This window comes from Vanellus vanellus (assembly GCF_965231255.1).
Source record: "Vanellus vanellus genome assembly, chromosome: 2".
Lineage (NCBI taxonomy): Eukaryota > Metazoa > Chordata > Aves > Charadriiformes > Charadriidae > Vanellus > Vanellus vanellus.
The window spans coordinates 26,944,541-26,964,947 of record NC_138906.1 but is presented as its reverse complement, the minus strand read 5'-3'; the positions used below and the strand labels follow the sequence as shown (position 1 = coordinate 26,964,947).

Here is a 20,407-nt window from a genome sequence, read left to right as displayed (position 1 = left end):
TATTTTTTTTTTTTACCAAAGTCTATAGCGTGTGGATTGTTGGTAAGGGTTTGTATGAGAAACTTTTTTTATCAGTTGGCAAAAAAGATGTAGTTTTCCTAATAGCAGAGTGTGGGTTTCTGTGAAATGTACTGACCTCAGACCATCTGCTTCTAATTTGCGCGTGGTGTTAAAGGTACGAAGGGGAACAGGTTGTAGCTGGAATGGGTGGGCATTGCCTGCTTACTCTGTACCCAATTTTAAGCTCCACCAGGAGCCATTTGGTCAAAACTTGTTAATCTTTTACAAGAGGAAGAGCAGCTGAGGTATGTGTTGGAGATGGCCACTCATGCAGCCTACAAGTGGTTTAAGGCACCTTTCAAAGCTTTCTCAGATGTAGTTTCTCTTATGTATTTTTCTCATTTCCCTTCACTCTGCCATACTGGTCTGCCAGTACTGATTTGCCACTAAGTGGGTTTATTATCTCATTATTGGTAAAATACTGATGCTACGCATAGGTTCATTGCCTCAAATTCCTTGCGAGCAAATTATGTGATAGTACAATTGCAAGTAGTTGGAAAATTCTGGTGTCTAACGTACATTGACCTCTGAATTATCCAATACCTGAGTGCTTGGAAAGCAGTGTTACTATATCTTTATCTCTTGGAATATTTTTTTAAATTTGAAGTTTTATTTTTCCATAATCTCAAAAGGTGTCAGCCCGCATTGCTCAGTAATAGCCTGCAAAATTACAATCAATAAGGCTGACAGATTCTGCTCCATCGTTTTTATGTTGAGTGTCTGTTGGAGCAAGTTGTTTTTTAGTTTGATTTGCAAAGCTTGAAAATAGCTTTTCTTATTATGGAACCACTAAGACAATATAATTTTAGTGAAGCAAATAAGCTGCTCTGTTAACCTGTTTGGATATGCATATCACGTGTGTCTGTGCATATGTGGAAAAGAAAAAACATGAAAATTTCAAGATTTGACTGCATTTACACCAGGAAGTTCAGAATTATTATTTTGTAACATGGATCAGGTTTCTTAGACATGTAGGACTGCAATTAGTTTGAAGTTTGTGCCTTAAAAATGTCTGAACAGTTTTCTTTTTTAAAGTTAAAAGAAAAAGTTGAAAGGGAATGAGGGCAAGCCAGGAAAAAAAAAAAAAAATCCCAAAAGCTAATTGTTTTAAAAAGTTACATGGCATTGAAAATTGGAACTTGGAACTGAAATGCCATCTCACTCCTAAGTATAATAAAATAGTAAATTTTATTAAATGTATTCTGGAAAGAGTAAATGAAAATTTTAAAGCCTGATGCGAGTGGCAAAGAGCCCAGGCAATATCCAAAAGAGTAAACATCTAATGGCTTAACATAACTGGGGCACGGTCCACTGCAGCAAGCAATTGGACAGGGGATGTCAATATTTAGAAGCATTAGAACTAATTTTTGAAACAGATGGCTTTTTTTTTTCCTCCTGTGTGTAGTGCGAATATATATTCTTAACGGTTTTAGGGAATATTTAGATTATGTATCTCTTTTTAATATTGACCCTTTTTTAAATTTATCAAATCTTGTAAAATTTAAGGTCACTTTGATCTTTCTTCTTCCAAGCATGAATTTCCCCTGTTTAAATTGCAATATTCACTCAGTTCCAGAACTCATTCATCCCAGAGCCCACCCTTGATACAAAAATATTGCAATATCGTTTTGTCGGCTTTTAAATGGAGGCTCTTCTTAAAAAGACTGTTGAGTTGTTGAAACAATATAACTAACGTTTTCTGAATGGACACGATTATGATGGCATTTCTAATATATTGATCACTGACATTTTCACAAGCCTGAAAAAGTGTTCTTGTGCTTTGGAAAATCTAAATCCATGTCCCTTCTCTGCTTTCTGGAGTGAAATCATGTGTACCGTACTGCACTTAGATCAATAGTCATATAGCACAGGGGACTGCGTACAGAGGCATTCATGGAAATGAAGACCACTGTGTCTTCCTGGATTTAGAAAAAAGGAAAAAAATAAAATGCTCTACTGTATATGTTGCTTCCAAATGGACTTGAGACAGTTATTTCTCAGTCAAATATTTTCATAATCCAGACACAGATTCTTATTTCAGAACATATAGATGCTAGTTGTGACGTTTGAAAACCAAGACATGCCTGCATGAAAAGTAGGTAAGGGAAATCGCCAGAAAGTTTTACTTTTTCTTCACAGAAAGTCACTTCAATTCTGTGATAACTCAGAAAGCAGCTGAATGGACCTTTATAAAACATATGAACTAAGTCACTTCTAAGTGGAGACAGCTGGGGTCTATTTAATATCCTGTGTAAAATGGTAGAGGTCAGCTTCCTGGAATAACTTTGGAGTTTTATTTCACGAATACCCTACTGCTGCAGGGACCTGGGGTGACGGTGAGGCTCTCCAGCTAAAATGTGCTGTAAGGAAAAGCTCCGGGGCCGTAGCTCTCCTTCTAGCTCTGCATTCGGTGCGGGATGGTAGGAAGCATCTTGTGGCTTGCAGTTGTCTGCGCATCCTCATAAATGTCTGTCGTGTGGGTGCTTATTAATGCAGGCAACTAGTCTCAGGTTTTTCTTCCAGTCCTATAATTCTTATGATTTAGACATTGGGATACTAATTGAAAGCCATCGAAAAGTGGCACTTTGAGCAACAAGTCCCATAATTCTCAAATGTACGGACGACCCTAAATACCTAGGTTATTTTGTAATTTAGGACCTTGGATCCTAAATCACTTAACTTATCTTGACAGTTTTATGATGTCTTTTTTTCCCCTTCAAATTAATGCAGCCGTATCTTTACTATCTAAGATCGTACATTTCCTTCATGTGTTCCCTGTATCTATTTGATTTAATTACTCTTGACTCCTTGAATTTGGAATCTTATGTTATTTTCTAACTCCTGCTATTCCAGTGTATATTGGCCATGTGAGTGATAACATATTTGTCTTTGCAGGCTAGTGCCACTGGTAAGTGTTCACCCACACACACAGAAGTTACACCATATAGCAATTGATATAATTGGTAGTCCAGTGGCAGCTTAATTAAAAGCCTGTGGTGGAATAAGCATGAAAATTCATATAAAAAAAGTACATAAGTACATAAATAAAGACGTCCAGTATGATTAGATACATTTCACAGTGTGAAAATTTGGCTTTTCCTTGACCACGTATTTAAATAGAAGATAAATGGAAGCTCTAGAGAAGAGCTAAGAGGGGTAATTATTTCTGTTAGAAAGAAAATAAATGGAAATTGGAAAAAAAAAAAAAAAACAGTAGTGTGTCGCTGGAATAGATAAGCTGATCACAGCCAGAAAAGGCTTTTGTAGACTGTGCTGGTTCTGTGGACCCTGTACGGTGTGTAGTGTTGCCTGTTTAGTCAACTGTGCGAAGGCTCCAGACCATCAGCTGTGATACAAACTTCTGTGCTGTTTCTCCAAACAGAGGTAAACAGGATGATTGTAGGGTTTGGGGACGGATTAGAGAAATTAATGAGGACCAGCTCCTTCAGCCCTGAACGTCTCTTGACTTATTCTTGAAATAAAAATAATTATATGAATAAAACTGTTCATATATGGCTTGGAAAAGGTTAGGACAATTTCCACCCACCCCAGTGTTTTTCTGAAGTGAGAAAGAGCAGATAGCTTGGTGTAAGAGCAGGACAGACCCGAAGCCATAATTTCTAGCAAACTAAGGCTCGGGAGTTTAGACACTGACTCCCTTGCTGTATGGTCTTAAGTAATCTGTGTCCACTGCTTTGTAAGTCCACACAGCATCTGCAAGCAGATGTGAGCCAGCCCTGCCTCGCTCCCGGGCAGATGCCTACTCGCTCTGCTGGTGCTTTGAGCCAGCTGGAAGCGGCGTAGCCATGTTAGCGCTGCGGAGCCTCAGCCATTACGCTCTGCTGTCCTCAGATCTTCCTCAGCTCAGCCCGAGCTGACACCGGCTGCCTGGACGTCGCAGAGCTTGGGTAGATGTACTGTCTTTTAATTTGCCGGACGTAAAAAGGCTTTAGCGCTCCAGGAACCAGACCTTGTTGTGCAAGATTTATTATAGTTTGCTCATTTCTTTCGGAAATGTGGAAGACATTGTTGCAAAACAACCAAAACACAGTTTTGTCATGTATTTACATCTGACATACACCATCATTTACAAACTGCTGAATTTATTTCAAAACTATCCATGCATTAAAATCTAAACCCTGATCTCACGCTGCTAAAAGACGCCCCAAAAGAAATAGTTGCCTTTGCCCCAAAGTAATAAAACCGTCAAATAAAATTTATTGCCCGCTCAAAATGCTACTAACACCTCATTTTCATCGCCAAACCCTGCAAATAATCTTTAATTTGTTTTCTTTTACATATGTGTGCAAGAGCTTAAAGGAAATACTTAAAGAGCTGTACAGCCTGTAGACTACTTCGCTCCGTGTGCATTAATCTTTAAATGGCTGGCTCACAGCGCCGTATAAACTGGCTGGAAAAGGAGGAAACGTGTATTAGACATCTACCTGAAGAACTGGAGGATGAAAGCACCTGAGAATCTTACAGGAATAGACATTTTTAGTTTTCTTTGCATGTGCTATGAATTAATTTAAAAATAAGAATAAAAAAGACAGCTTAGTAGAAGAAATGACATGACAGCCAAGGCGTTTGTGCGGCCGCATGTGAATGACTGTGAATGGGGAAAAGAGCAGTCATGAAGGCCACATTTTTAAAAACTTGTAAGATGCGACATCTTAAATTCTGATGAAACGTGTAAGGAATTTGCATGCTAATGGAAACGAGGATCCCTTTTTATGTATCGCGTGTTTAAGAGCAATTGCCCCCTGGCTAAATTTATTAAGCCAGAAAAATCTTGTAAATTTCTATTGAAGATTTATTAGTCTCATTTGTTGCTGTTCTGCCCAACATGAATATTAAACTCTATGCTGTGAGTTTGTCACAGGTGAAACTCCCTTTCAAATGAAAGGAAATTCTGGACCTGAGCCAAAACCAGTTGAATACATGTACTGACTTCATGAGGCTTAGGTAAAGGCTCATATGTGCAGAGCTTTTTAGGATTGATCCTGGTCTGTGGGGGTTGAGTGAATAGGGAAGAGGCAGTTTCAGTGTCTTTTTTTTTTTTTTTTTGACATCTCTTTAATTTTCTTTTAAGTTCCTCATGAGAAGAAATACTTGTAAATATCTTCAAAAATGAATTGAACATAATCTGGAATCCCGCCAAGTAAAATCTTTCAATTACAGTCTGCCTGGGAAAGACTCCTCTCTCCTAAATTCAAGCGTCTGGTCTAAATTAGTCATCTAGACATCTTCCATAGTAAGCAAGGAGAGCCGGTACCTCCCCAGAGTGGTTCAACTGATCTACTTTCCCTTGGATATACGGAGACCTATGTAACTTTCAGACTAACCACCAAACCCTTGAGCAGCTCCATTCCATGAGTTAATGTCTCTTCCACGGTAGCTGAGAGGAGAACTCAACGCTCCATGAACTCTGCTAGGCTGCTGGGTAGATGGATGACATTTAAACTGTCTGATGATGGCTAGCCAAAGACAGCTACATTCAACAGAGCTGTTAGTTTTCTTTGCAGACCTTAAATCTGCCCTCTGTATGAGCTGAATTTAAGTGTTACCTAACTTTGTATTCCCTTAGTTTTGATGCTTTGGTTTTAGAATAAATATCCCTTCACTGTTTTCTTTCCCTTATAAAGTTATATATTACTCTCTACCACTCAGTTTTTCTTTTAGAATGCAACTTATAAAGAGTAGTGCAGTGTTTAGGTGCATAAATCTGGCTGCCTCCCAAAACCTGGCGAAATCCTCTTTGTTTTTCTTACCCATGTGAGCAATTGCCTTTGTCTTTTGATTTTTGAAAATCACCTGAGTGCTAATTACTCTTGGGCAGATGGGATGTGATTCGTAGCGTGTTGAGAGGTGGCGATAGGACACGGTACAGTGCTGCAGGGAGGTGGGTTGAGCTTACAGTGCTCAGGTTTTGCTGAAGGGAATGGAGGGATTCCCTTTGTGGTTAATGGTGCTCCTGGCATCACGGCACATGGGCTTCTTGGGAGTATGTCTGGCATCAAGGCCTGATCGAAGTCATTCCCTGTATCAAGTATAGCCAAAAAGCACTGTGAACTGTGTCTCTATTTTTACATCTTTTAATCTCATGCAGGACAAGCATGTGTGGAAGTCAACGCACAAAATGTAAGACACCTTTTGGATTTTCTCTTGGTCTATTGCTGAATGTGGCAACTGCGTTCGCCACCTAACCACTGTGTTTGCATTGGAAGTGGGTGGATATTTCCTCTTCAGGAAATTTTGAGCAGTTCTAGTGAGTCCATAAACAAATTCTTTCAACAGATTTAGACATTTTAAACAAGTTGTTTTCATGTGGTTTGAATATCTGGTGTTAAATTCCTGTTTCCATTTGTAAGATAACAGGAACTGTTCATATCCATTGCTGTTTTCTCGTCCCCCAGGTAAAGACTGGGAAAGCAATGGTTCACAGTTTGGTTCATTTCAGAATTTAAGGAAAAACAAATATTGTGATGAACTCTCTGGAATAAATCGTGAACGTCATTTTCAGAGATGTACGGCCATATTCAAGAATTAACTTGAGTCCTAAAGGTAATTAAAAAATTAGGAAGGAGAAACTGTGGTACAGATAAGGACACTGAAGTGCAGATGGGGAGCTGACTTGCAGGGCTCCAAGTTGTCGGGTTCTCACTGCATGGGTGAGAGAAGCCAGAGCAGGGACCACACACACCAACTCTCATAGTGGATGCAAGTTTAAACAGCATACGCGGGTTTACAATGCTCTGTCCAGGTACTGACCAGCTGAGTGTAAAGAAGAGAAAAATGACCTTTTTTGGCCTTTTGTTCCATGTGCACAGGCAATGAATTCTCTTTTTTTTTTTTTTCTTTTTTTTTCTTCTCTGCTTTCATTTCTGAAAGACACCAGGCATATAAGGGAGACGAAGCTTTAGACGGTGCATACTTCCTTAGAAGTTACTTAGGGTATTTGCATGCTGGAAGTTAAGCGCAGCGTAAGTTCTTTGGTAGTTCAGGGCTAGTGGATCGTGTAAGATCAAAATCTATGGCAGGTTTTTTCTGCACACTACTACCCTAACTCCAAAGTAGCATTTTTCTGCTGACAGCTCTAAAAACATTTCATAAAATACCCCTCAAATGTTGTGTTGTGTCAACTGACCGTGCTGTCATAGCAATAAACAAACAGGTTCTGTAAGAAGTTTGCACCTGATTTCCCGGTGGTGCTTGTTTCATTCTCTTACCAAGGACTTTCTTTGCTTTGATGTAATCTGGAGACCCACGAATGTTGTATTTAAGAAATGATACGTAATAATAAACCCAAATATAAGCAAATGGGCATGACAGTGAACCATGCAATCTTTTACTGTGCTTCACTCCTATGTATACTAATTGCTTTCTGTTTAATACATGTATATACAGCATTAAAAAGCCCACAGATTTCCTTAATAATTCCTTGAATACATTAGAAAACACAATTCAAAGGACTAAAAAGAATGAAATTGGTTTTCAAATTAACAGCTGTCTTTAACTAACATATAGACTATTTATTTACTTTGTGCATATCAGGACTGTCAGCTTTAGCTAATTTAGCCTTTTATTGTTCTTTAGGCTTTTTTTTTTCTTCTGTTTTCCTGCTCTTCTGCTTTTGCAGTGGAGTTCACAGTATTGTTGAACCAAACCGTGGAAGTTTTCCCCATCTAAAAGTCAGCTCTTGATCCTTCTTGGAGAAACACAGACCATTTGGTCCCATATCTACATATGAAACATTGTAGAAACGTATTGTGTTACAAGGCTTTAATGTGTCAGTGTCTCACAAATCACTACAACAATACTTTTTCTGAGGGTCTTCATCAAAACTGTTGTTATGCCCGTAAAAGAACCACAGCAAGATGTTTTGCACCTAGTGCTCTCTCTCCCCTCCTCATCACGGTCACCGTACCAGCTTTGGGCTCCTTTCAGCTGCTGCCAGTATGGGCCGTTCTTCCTAGGAAGCGGTAGCAACGTCATCAGGGCTCGGGTGTATTTGCACCATTTAGCACGCCCCCTTACCTAACTTCTTCAACGTCTCTGACGACAAGATTTGCCCTTCAGAAGTACTATCAATCAGGCTGTGGTTGCTTCTGTTCCTGAGGGCTTAGCGAAGGCTGGAAGGTTAATTCAGATTCAAACGCAACCTGAGTTTTGCATACAGCCACCATCCCCCAGTAGACTTATGGCTGTAGAGTAACCTGGAGGTCATTCGGGAACAGCAGTCCCTGAACTGATGGTAAGCGTCAAACCAATAGACCTCTTCTGTCATCCCCTACAGTACCTGTTTATTGGTTTTTAAGTTTCCCCATGCATCTGTGAAAAGCAAGAGCTTGGAATCAAATTTGCATTGGAATTACTTACCACTTAAAAAATCCTGAATTAAACACCGTGGGAACAGCTGTGATATTGCAAGGATTTTAAAAAAATACATGAGATGGTACAGAGTATCAAAATGGACATTTGATTTTTTGCTGTGAATACTTTTTATGTGGAGTGGAGGGTTATTATTTTCTTTGTTATTTTTGATATGTTGGTATCACCAGTAAGTCTGAAGTGTAGATAGATTAGATTGTTAAGCTGCTAAAGAAAGAATGATAATTTATACTGTTGTAAAATCTTCCGAAGATGAGTTGTTGGTTTTATTTAAACCCAGGAAAGACATGATCAGCTTAGATTTAGATCCTGTAGGTTTGGCACAAGCAGGAATTCAAAACGTAAACTGAAATGTGAAGTCTGTAACAATCAGTTTGACTGTCAGCTACACATGAATAAAGACTGGATTTTTTTTGGACTTGCACAGGTACAGTGGGGTGTCCAGAATAAGTTCTGTGCCCCTTTCATTTGACTTAAACAAAATCAATATTCAGACATAAGTTTTATTTACATGTTGAGTAATTTAGGGAATGTAAAAAGGAATGCAGCTTTCCTTGAGGGAGGTATTCTACAGAAAACCTAAAACGTTTAATAAAAGGTGCACATGCATTGCCACTGAATCGGAGCATCTTTAATTTGTACTCTGAACTGGAAGCTAATGGAAGCTTACTGGAAGCTCTCGGCACTGTATACCAGCAGTGTACATGACTCTGAAAGGCAGTGTACATTTGCTTGCTGGAGGATCACATGAGAGCACTATGAATAGGTCAGACAGCTATTGCTGATCCTAAACAATCTGTCAGCGACTGTCTTCATAACAGGGCATGTTATTTTGCTGATTTGGGGGTGACTTGGCCTGTCCCTCGCAGAGACAATCTGGCAGTCTGTGTGGTACGGCAGCGCACAGGAGTAAGCGGAGGCAGCGGCAGGATGGTGTTTTCCCTCAGTAATGGCAATTGCTCAGTGTGTGGCCAGTTTAGATTTAAAATCAGTTGCAATGAGATGAAGCTGCTAATGGACTGGTGAGGAGTTAAGCATTTCAAAAACTGGTGAACTGTAGGATGAGTCCTGAAAGAGAAGTTCTGCAAGGCAGGTTATTGTTTGAATTACTGAGCCGTACGAGATCCATTTCTGGTCCTTGCCTATTAAAAATAATCTCCCTTCACACAGAAGGTGAACAAGAAATGGCAGTGTGAGGGCTAAAAAAGACAGCGTGCTGCTATAAACAAAGAGAGGTGCAGAGAACGTCTTGTCAGGCGTATTTTTCCTTGAAGTAAAACTGTAGCAACTGCATCTTTCAGTGACTTGGGTGGCACGCTGAGTAAATGTGCTTGGCCTTTTCATCTTTTTGGGCACAAATCTTGGCTTCTGTTGCAAATGAAAACTCGCTTTGGTGGTTTCATCGGCGCAGACATTTGTCTGCATCACAAAACCATTCAGTCTGGCACCAGGGCCCGTCGTTGCTCGAGTGGGGCCCAGCACAGGAGAGCAGGGGTGTTGCAGGTCAGGGCTGCAGTCGGTGCTGAGCGTTGAAAGCTTGCCCAGTCAGCCCACACTATCGGACTTTAGCCAGTGCTATTTACTTCGCTTTCAAGAGCATCTATTTCTCTCTGTCAGTTTCTCTGTCTCTCTTCCTTACACACACTTAAAAGAACAAAAACATCTTTTATGCAGCTAAGCATTTTAAATAATTTTTCCAAGTCAGAAGGGGAGAGAGACTGGAAAAAATTACAGCACAAAGCTCGGCTTGCAGATGAACGATTGCCTTGTCATCCTAATATCCCCCTCCCTTCCCTTAAACCTCACTGGTGAGTGGGCTATAAGCAGGAATATTGGCCAGGCTCTGCTGGAGGAGGTCTCCAGGACAGGACTTTCTGCTGCCTTGCTTTCATCGTGCAATTGCTTCTTCGTGGTAGCTCTTTCTGCTCTACGCACAGCAGATAATCAGTGAGTGACTGCAGAGTTGAAAACATCTATCTGCAAAACATCTGCCTGTCCCAGATAAATTCATATATTTTATCTGATGTTATGTTCTGCCCTTTTCTGCTCTTTGCCTGAAGAGGCTTCTTCTGAAGACAAGAAAAGATCCTGCTACTCTTTCCTGGAAGGGTTGCGAAGCAGGAAAAATGTTCACAAACTCCAAGAAACTAGTAGAAACGTAGAGAATAAGGATTTGAGACGTAAAGTTGCCATGAGCAGTGTAGAGATACCTGAGCTTGTTTTAATTAACTGAGTTTGATGCTAGGCTTCTGACTGCTTCTGGATGGATCTGACGGTGGGCTAGTTTACCATGCTGGAGGCAGTGCAGTACTGTCAATCTGTACATTTTCAGTACCAAGGTGGGTCAGTTGAGTGTGGTCTCAGTGTCTCTGTGTTATGTTGCAGTCTGCCCTGGAGATAGCTGTCTGCCGTGGCATATCCTAAGTATTGATGCACATTGGTGCAGCTGCAGCTGGCGTGACAGGCACGTTGGGAGGCTCTTGAAGACACCATACGCTTTTGAAAAATGGAACTTAGGTTTTGCATTACTACGTGGTTTTACAAATGTTATCCCAGAAAAAAAAAAGGCACTTAAAATACGAGATACTTTGAGTTTAGTGGCCTGTTCATCTGCATGTGCTCTTTTTTCATCTGAAAGTGCTTCACTAAAGTTCCTTCCAGCGAGAAAAATCTACATCTGAAATACCAGCTTTCAGAGGCATGGAGGAGTAGGTGATTGCTGATTAAGATGAGACAAAGCAGCATGTCCTGAACAAAGGGAAAGAGCTCTCGTAGGTTTAAGAGTGTGAAACTCTATTTCCTGTTTTGCTACGTGGGACATGGTTCTCATAACACACATGTTCCACTTCACTTGCCCAGCTATTGTCTTCTTCATCTGAAATACGACCCCTTTGTTACAATACATTGGGTATACGTGATTCCAAGTAGAGACTGGTTTCTGTTAGTGGAGTCTTTTTCCTCCTCAAAAGCAAGAAAGGAGAAGGTAGCTAATATTAAAAGTATGGGGAAAACTGTTTTTTTCAAGGAGTGCGTAGTTTAAGAAGTTGGGGTAAATGGAGGGCTTGCTGCCGAGTGGCTTCCAGAGAACAGAATAGTCTAAGGCTACTGCTGAAATTTGGACTCAAAGGGTGCCTGAGTCTCATTCTTCAATGCTTTCCGGTATGAGAGGCTGAAAATTTCTGCACCCTTGAAAATTATGGACTCACAAGATTAACCTGAGCCAAAGACAGTGAAAGCAGAAGCTATTCAGGCTTTCCCCCATGTATTTGTCAACAAACCTCAATCATGACCTGTAATAGTCTTGGTATCCCAATCTTGTGGAGTTTGCGTAAACACTGTCAATCACATAAATTCTGTGCTGGTTTTCTGTCATGTGGATAAATACCTTTCAGAGTTAGGTTGAGACCACCAAACTCTTTCCACCTGAGTCTTTGTTTAGCCTTATGAGACCATAAAACTGTAGCATATTACTGTGCCACTACTTCCACCACAATCTTCTTAAACATTTCTCCTACTCATAAATCAATGGCTTCAGTTCTCTTTCTCTGTCATGCATAAGCTAGGAAGTAACTCTTCCTGGGAAGATACTGTTCCCAAGAAAATTAAAGTAAATACATGTTATTGAAAAACTTTAGAGGGCAAGGACTGTGGTTTGTTCAGTGCTGTGAGTGACCAGCAAGGTAAAGGGGTATGTGTTCATGTTGGATTAGTCCTCCTGCGATAAAAGTAACAATAAGCCATTCGATGCATTGGCAGCAAATATCTAATTGTTTTGTCTTCCCTTTGACTATGATCTGGCTCATTTGCCAGATGTACTTAACTCATCTGTTTGACAGTAGCCAAGAGAACTGATGTCCTACAGTTTTTCAGGTCTTACAGTCCGATCTGGTTTTTGGTATTTCTTGCAGGTGGCTTGTGCTGATGGGTTTGATTTCCATCGGTGTTACCTCAGTTTGCTTGGGAAAAAAATGTTTATTCCACTTGAAAGTTAGTAACTTTATAGCAGTTCTCAGAGCATCTCAAAAGCAAGTCCAGCAACATTTAAGGACTTTGTAGTTAATACCAGTCAGTAGATGCAATAGTTTTCAAGGGAATTGACATCACTGTGTCTTTTCTTATAAAAGCATTAAGCTTTCAGACTGTGTATTGTAAAATGAAAATGAACTGAGGTTGCATTTGTCAGATTGCAACTTGTAAGAAGCTGTGGAGACTTCAAGACACATCGTCTAGTTTTCTGTGTTCAAAAAACACAAAGTATTTTTGTGGGAAGGCAGGTTTTCTGCTAGCTTATAAGAAGATCCACTAGACACTAGACACATAAAATAAAACAGAGACATAGATTTGTATCTGATAAGCTTTTTTTACTTCAGTACAATTAACTTGAAAAAATGTCTGCATTAAAACAAAGGTACTCCGTAAGTGTTCAACAATGTTCCAGTGCAGATCGACACATCAGGCGGTGTATGACTCCCAGCCAAACATCTTGTTAAATACTTGCAGGATTTCCCATAGCGGATCTTACTTTAATCAAATAATTCAAACGTTTCTTTTGTAAGTACAATAGAAGGGCAGGGCTTGTGTTTACAAAGTATTCGGTATGGAAATCCTGTATTAATTGAGGTACATTTACTTCACTTGGGACAGCGTCCACATCGTAACTCTTTAAATAAAAGGCCTTTTGCTGTTGCCTGTTCCAGAGAGGCAATCACATGCAAAACTAACCCGTCACGTACAGAAAATCATGAGGAAATGGCTTGAGAGATGTACAGTGTAGACAGCAGAGATGTTCGTAGCTAAAGAAGACGACTATATGGATGATTTTCTCTCAGTGGATGTAAAAGAATATAATTTATACAAAGTAGTTCTGTCCCTATGGAAACTACTAAATAAAGAGGCTGTGTCTTTCTCAAGCTATTTCCAGAATGATTAGCACAGCCAATGCCAGATGTTGCCTTTTTGTAATATCACGGATGCATATAAGCTGTACTTTAAATTATTATCATTCTGAGGCAGTGCCTTTATTTTCTGTGAGTAAACACAATGTGCTTCACACAGGATCTGGAGTCTTTATTATTAACAGTAAAGTATTTAGAGTTCCACATAAAGGGTGTATAAAAAAGAAAGATAATGTTATTACTCAGCGATAATATTATTACTCAGTAATAGGTGACTAGAATTGCGCTCCTCTGAGTTCCTTATTTTGCTGTGCCAGAATCAAAATAAGCCACACACAGAAGAATTAAAGAGAGAATCAGCATTTCCCTCCACAGTGAGGTGAAAATTATGTTGCTTCCATATTCTCTACAGTGAAATCTTTTTTCCTTTTTTTTCTTGAATTATAATTCTGCTATAGTTGAAAAGATAATTTTGCCAGTGTATTAAATACCTGGCAAAAAAAGGTGTTTTAGAATATTTTTAGGTAAATGTAGGTCAACACAAAGGAATCATACAGTTGGAAATATTTTCCAGTGTTTATGTTCAGATGTTCAGACCTGTCTGGCTCCTCTCTATTTGCATGTGTTGGGGTTACAGGCAGTCCGGCTACATTCCACATTGATTTATATAAATATATTGCAGATTATTAACCTCCAGCCAAATACCAGCAAATTTTACTTTTCAGAAAGGTTTGTGACTTTTCACAAAACTGATTTACTGTGCGCAGGACATCTGTGTTCCGTGTACGCCCCATTAAGGGAATCATAAAGTGAACTGTACATGTCTTTATGAGAAATGTGCCGAGACATTTGCTGTTACAGTCACTATGTTACCATAATAATTTAATTAATATTTGTTCATATGATGATTACAGATTAAATAAAGATTAGTCTTCTAGTAGAGGTAGGGTGACAGTCTCTCCATAATCTGTAACTACGGTTCCCAAATTATTACTTGCTGAAAAGCTTCTTTAAGCTAAAAGGAATGTGCATGCATCCATTTTCAAAACATGGTGGCTAATAAACAATTTCTAAGTGTCTGACCAAAGATTATTTAGGAAAGGCTGTTAAAGTGGGACCACGGCCTTAACATGTTAAATCTGTATCATCTCAAGTGAAACATACTCCTCTCTTAAACCAGGATTACAGTCTTCACAGAAAGTTGTGCCATTTCTTACCTTCCCTTGTGAAATATTTGGAGATTTAAGGTAAGAAGTAAAAATTCAGTACAAAGTGTATTCCTAGTCTGTCTGTCAGATGTCGTCTTTGAAAAGTAGTGACCCCCAAGGCTTTGTGTGTGATCTGTTGTCTGCAGATCCTGCGTATAAAGCCTTTAGCCCTAGGATATAAACTATTACTTGATAACATCATCAGAAATCCTGCACTTTGCACGAAGTAAGGAAGCAGTTTTTTGAAGTAAGAGGATGAAAGATACATGTAATAAAACAACGTAACTGCTATCACGTTGACCAAAATAGGCCGTAGTATCAACACTACTTTGGTTTGTTATCAATGATAGGTTCTTCTGTTTAACTGTATAACTTTTTTCTCGACAACTGTATTCATACATTTTTTAACTCTACTGTTACCTAATAAAAATAGCGACTGATTTGCTGCCTCGCTTCAGAGAGAAAGGCAGTCTGATGTGTACAATTTAAAACTAAATGAATAAACGCACTAGTAAAGTATGTGAGTGGGGAACGAGCATCCTTCTGTCTGTAAGATGGTTTCCTATTGTGATTTTCTAGAGGTGGGACTTGAGGAAGGATAGTGAATGTCACTGGTATGAGCAGAGGTGTGGAGCATAGAAGGATGTGCAAAAGTTTCAGAAAAAGATAAAACAGTGATTAAAGCTGGTATGGTAGATGAAGTGGAAAAGATGAGAGAAATCCTAATTAAAAAGAGAAAACAATAGAAAAGAGTAATCAGATAGGAATGTGACATTATGAAGAGCGTTGGAAATTACTTTGAATTTGATGTTGTGCAACAAGGTGAAATGATAAAGAAATTTCAGTAAAAGAATGACAGAAAGTGATGAGAGAAGAAAGCTTTCTTTGTATTGGTATCTTGTGCGCAAAGCTTTTTTCCAGACTGCATCCTGACTCTGAAGGTATTCTGTGCATCCAGGAACTTGCAAGAGTAATCAGCAAAAAAATTCTGTTTCTGCCAAAGGAGGTTTAATTAAGCCATGTAATGGTGAACATGGGAGTTATGTGGGAAGAAACTGAAGGTGCATGCAAACACCCTGTATATTGTTTCTCAAAAATGTTTCTTGCCAATTTTTTTAAATGGCTGTAAGTGCTGCAGTACAGAACGTGGGTAAATACCAAGTCATTTTCTGTATTAACTCTAGTTGCTCTGTCCAAAAAGTATTTTCCTTTCTTGTAATTATTTTACTTTGAACAGCTGATGAATTCTTAATACTTAATCCCATTTCAGAATCCACACATGAAAGAGAGATATGATATTATTGATGTATCAGTTATGTGAAGAATCAAGAGCTCAAAGATTGTTCTTCCTTTCGAAAGCTCTTTTTTCCATTCTGCCCATTGTATGAAATTTAAATAGACACGTGTGAGCTGCAAGGTATGTATGTCTGTACTGGTTCCGGTATACTTACCTCCTCTTTTCTTTTCCTCCTCTCAGATTGTTTGATGTGTGCACCGTGTCACGAACAGACAGAGAGACCAAGTTAACGTTAGTGTTTGAACATGTGGATCAAGACTTGACTACTTACTTGGATAAAGTTCCAGAGCCTGGAGTGCCTACTGAAACTATAAAGGTATTTAAGAAGAAAGATATTGGATATTATTTCAGAAAATATATAGAAGGGCAAAGAGATAAATCGCAAAGACAAATTGTGTTTTGATTCCATAGGATTTTTTTATATCAAAATTGAGTAATGCCCAGCTTGGGATATGAATTGCAGCACAAAGATCTGTATTCACTGAGAGATGTAATGTCTTTGTGGAAATGTTGCACGTGGCTTTTTGTTTTTTCTCTTTTATATTTATAAATCTCCTGAATCTCTACTGGTTTACCAAAAGTAGCATTCCAAATCATTAAGAATGACCTTTGCTTGCAGCTGTAGGCAGCTGATTCCATTATTGATTAGTCAAGGCCTACTTGAACCTTCCCTAGAAGGTGTGTGGTAGAGTGCTGGATATTGTTAGAACGGTTAAAGTAAATCCTGTACTCCTATCCCCTTCCCTTTGCCTTTTGCTTCCCCGAGAAACTCCTTTCATTTCATGTCCCTCATGTATACATTTCTATACATTCCAAGAGCAGGAAATGTTCACTGCGGACCTGTGGCGAGCTCTACAGAGGATGGGCTCAAGGAAGGGGGTAGCCATGACCAGTTGTAGAAGCTGGGAAGGCTCTCAGTAACTGGAAGGATGATCATGAAGTTTTCCCATCACGTTGTCTCATATTCCGCATCTGTAAGGGAGGACCTCTTCCCAGGATAGGACGTGCTTTCATTATTTGATCTTATCAGTGCTTATAAATATCCAAAGGGTGGGTGTCAAGAGGATGGGACCAGCCTCTTTTCAGTGGTGCCCAGCGACAGGCACAAACTGGAACACAGGAAATCCTGAGGAAAAACTTCCTTACTTTGAGGGTGACAGAGCACCGGAACAGGCTGTCCAGAGAGGTTGTGGATTCTCCTTCTCTGGAGATATTCAAAGCTTGCCTGGACGTGCTCCTGTCCAACCTGCTCTAGGTGAACCTGCTTTGACAAGGTCATTGGACTAGATGATCTCTGAAAGTTCCTTCCAACCCCTATCACTGTGTGATTCTGTGATCGTGTGATTGGTACTCAAATATGTATACCAACTCCTCTTCTCTCCTGGGAATTTGACAACAAAGCACTACATTGAGGAACATAGCTTGAAATGTTTGACAAAATGTTTATGCCTGGGAAGAGAAGCAGAGGGATTGATGCTCCTACATTTTGACTGTGTCTGTTTAACATTTCTTTTGATTTTTCTTTTTTCATGAGGAGAAATAGTTTATGCTTTCAGAGACAGATTATCTTGCACTTGTATAAGTACTGTCTGAAAGTATGGTGTGTCATCTAAGTCTGGCAGAAGTCCTGAGGGAAGAAAAGAAAGCATGAAACCTATCTGATATTTAGTTGTTTTAATATTTTTTTTGTTAACAGCTTCAAACTTAGGAGTTGTTTGATCTTTCAGTATAAAATTAGACATAAAACTGATAAAGATCTTTTCACTTGTATCAAAGTCACAAATGTATAACATCAGTCAGTTCCAGCAACCATGTTTTTTAAGCAACCTTAGTGGATAAAATAAAATTTAAAAAATTAGATACAGCTTTCATTCAGTCCCAGCAGAAGACTGGAATGTATCTCTTGCATTTGAAGGACTCTTATGATAACGCTTTTAGGGTTCTACTTCCTTCTAGGGCTTTGAAGCTACCTAAGGAAACTGTATTTCAATGTAAGTAACATTGTGAAAATAACATACAAAGTAGCTGACATATTAGCTAACTAAATATATTGAAATGGATGAGAACTGAATGACCAAGCCTCTGAAATCTCAGTTTGAAATATCTTTCGAGCTATGTTTCATTTAAAGCAAATAGAAGAGGTGAGCATTGGACTAAAACATTCGTGATTTTCTAAAAGCATGTTCTAAATTTGCAATAGTGTACTGTAATACATATGTGTGGACATAGGTTTCATGGAGGTTATATACTGGTGAAGGAAATTGTTGGGTTTACTTTTAATAAGCACTGTTCTGCATACGTGGTTTACTAGTTCAACCCAGTTGATATATCGGATAATTTGGCACAATAAAAGAGAAAAATTTAGCCACACAGAAACAAGGAGAAGCAATTCTGGTCTTTTACGTATAGTGTAAGTTCCTCTGAAGCCAGTGAAATTGGTTAGTGTAAAATTCAGCTTGTAGTACATACAGCTCTTTTTAAATGGGTGAGGAAAAATATAAAATTGCTGTTTACTTGGTCGTCGCTGTTGATTTCAACATTTGCACAGTAGCTGATGTGTTATTTCTTGGATTCTGTTTGGCATAGGGAAAAAGAGAGATTTGGTTAACTTAAGTTGCACCGTGTTGCTTCACTGTCTATGCAAAACCACCAAGTTTATGGAGGTACTTTTGCTGATAGTCAGGGCTGAGCGCATGAGGAAGGGTCTCAAGGCTTATTCCTAATGCATGTTGATACCTTTCTATTGATACAGTCTTTATGAATATTCCCAGTAGGAACTGAAGCAAAGCATAGTTCTCTCGGCTGCAGGGAAATATTGCCATTTTGCAACAACTGCATTTAACCCAGAGCACATACATTGTTAAATGACTAATCTGACTTTTTGTAGTTTGGCTTTTGAGGTTAATATGGATTTGTACTTCATTTATTTTCCAGAATTGTGGACAATTTGTGTAGAGTATTTCCCCTCACCACTAGCACAGTACAAAACAACTGCCGGTATTGTAAGACCATCTGTTAAAGTTCTGCATGTGTCAACAACACAGAGGTGCCAGATGAGCCGAGAAAGCTCTGGATAGCTCAAAGCTGAAGGATCTGATATACTTCTTTGGCACCATGGTGTAAACTCAACAGTTGTTAGTGGAACTTGAATGACATAAAATTACTAGGAGAGAAGTATCAGCCCCAATAAAATACCAGAGGGTATTTTAGGAGCATATCCACAGGTGCCCATAAAATGATACAAGAGAGGCAGTTTCCCTTTGAGGCATTGCCTGGTAGTGGGAATACTCATCCGGGATGTAGGGCAGACGTGCTCAATTCCCCTCCCTGTCACCAGCAGCGTGAATGCTGTAGTCCATTTCTGTGGCTGGAGCTCTGGCTACTGAGTTTTAGGTTATTCTGGACAGAGATATTTTACATCTTTTCTGCTGAAGCACTTCCATTATTTTTTGATGGAGCATACTATGGCCTAGAGGGATGGAGAACATGACTCAAAATATTCATGGACATGGCATTCACCTTTGAAAGAGAACTATGTTTAGGCCCTTAATCTAATTATTACGTCTCTGTAAGTATTGGATTATAGTCCTGCTCACCCCTGCTGGCTTCCTCTGTAAGACCTGATTAATATATGTTCCATACGGGATGAATCAGAACCAGCAATGACAACATCTTCCTTCTTTCCTCTCTACCCATCGTCTCCTCCCTTCTTTTCTTCCTGGGGTACTCTTTAACTTTAGGGCAGCTTATGTGGAAATGGAAGGTATGAGTTCAGTTTCCGTAGGACGCTGCTGTTAGTCACGCACAGGTCCTTGGTAATGTTAATGGCGTTAGCAGTTGAGACTCTGAGAGACTTGGCTCACTAGAACTTTTGTTAGTTGACATAAGGGTAGTGGAAATGGGAATGACACATTTCTGCCACAGAAAGTTTTTTTTTAAAAAAAGAGTTAACAGGCCACTAAAGCATTTTGATGTGTCAGTCTTTGGGACTGAAGCATGTTTAAGTTGGGTGGTCACATTTTGAAGTGGTACTTGTGAGGCTGGCGTGGTTTTTTTTGATCCTAAAGGATTTGGATATGGATATGGTTGCTATAACACTAATTACATTTTTAATATGGAAGTCATGCGCGTGCAAACAAGTTGACATTTACTGATTTAAGCTATTGCAATGTGTGTAACAATATTTAGCTTTAAATTAATATATGCACGTGATGTCTTAGTATATAGAGCTGTGAATCAAACAGCTTAGGAATGGCTCTTCGGAGTTCCCTCCAGTCATCTTGTTCTGCCGGGCCAAGGAGTCTGTAAGAATGAGCGGGATAACAAACTGTTACCAAAGTTCTTTAAGTTTAGTAATGAACAAAGTTAACTTCGCAGGGTAATGTCGTTATAAGTAAACTTGTGGCTTCTTGCAATAGTTTTCTTAAAACTGATCAGAAGTCAGCTTACCCAAGCTACACGTGCTGACTGGGCTGTGCCTATTTCAGTCTGACAGAGGAAGGCACAGAACAATGGTCTCCGGTATAGCAGGTGCATACATTATCTATCATGGGATG

General features: G+C 39.3%; 1 protein-coding gene across 1 annotated transcript in view; it reads left to right on the top strand.

Annotated features, from left to right (window-relative positions):
* The window catches only part of CDK6 (cyclin dependent kinase 6), a gene marked incomplete at its 3' end in the record, with an annotated part of 126,806 nt that overhangs the window by 15,399 nt on the left and 91,000 nt on the right, over positions 1-20,407 (top strand). The window contains exon 3 of the mRNA XM_082479828.1: positions 16,032-16,167. Coding sequence (XP_082335954.1) covers positions 16,032-16,167 — 136 coding nt within the window. The remainder of the gene's footprint in view (positions 1-16,031; positions 16,168-20,407) is intronic.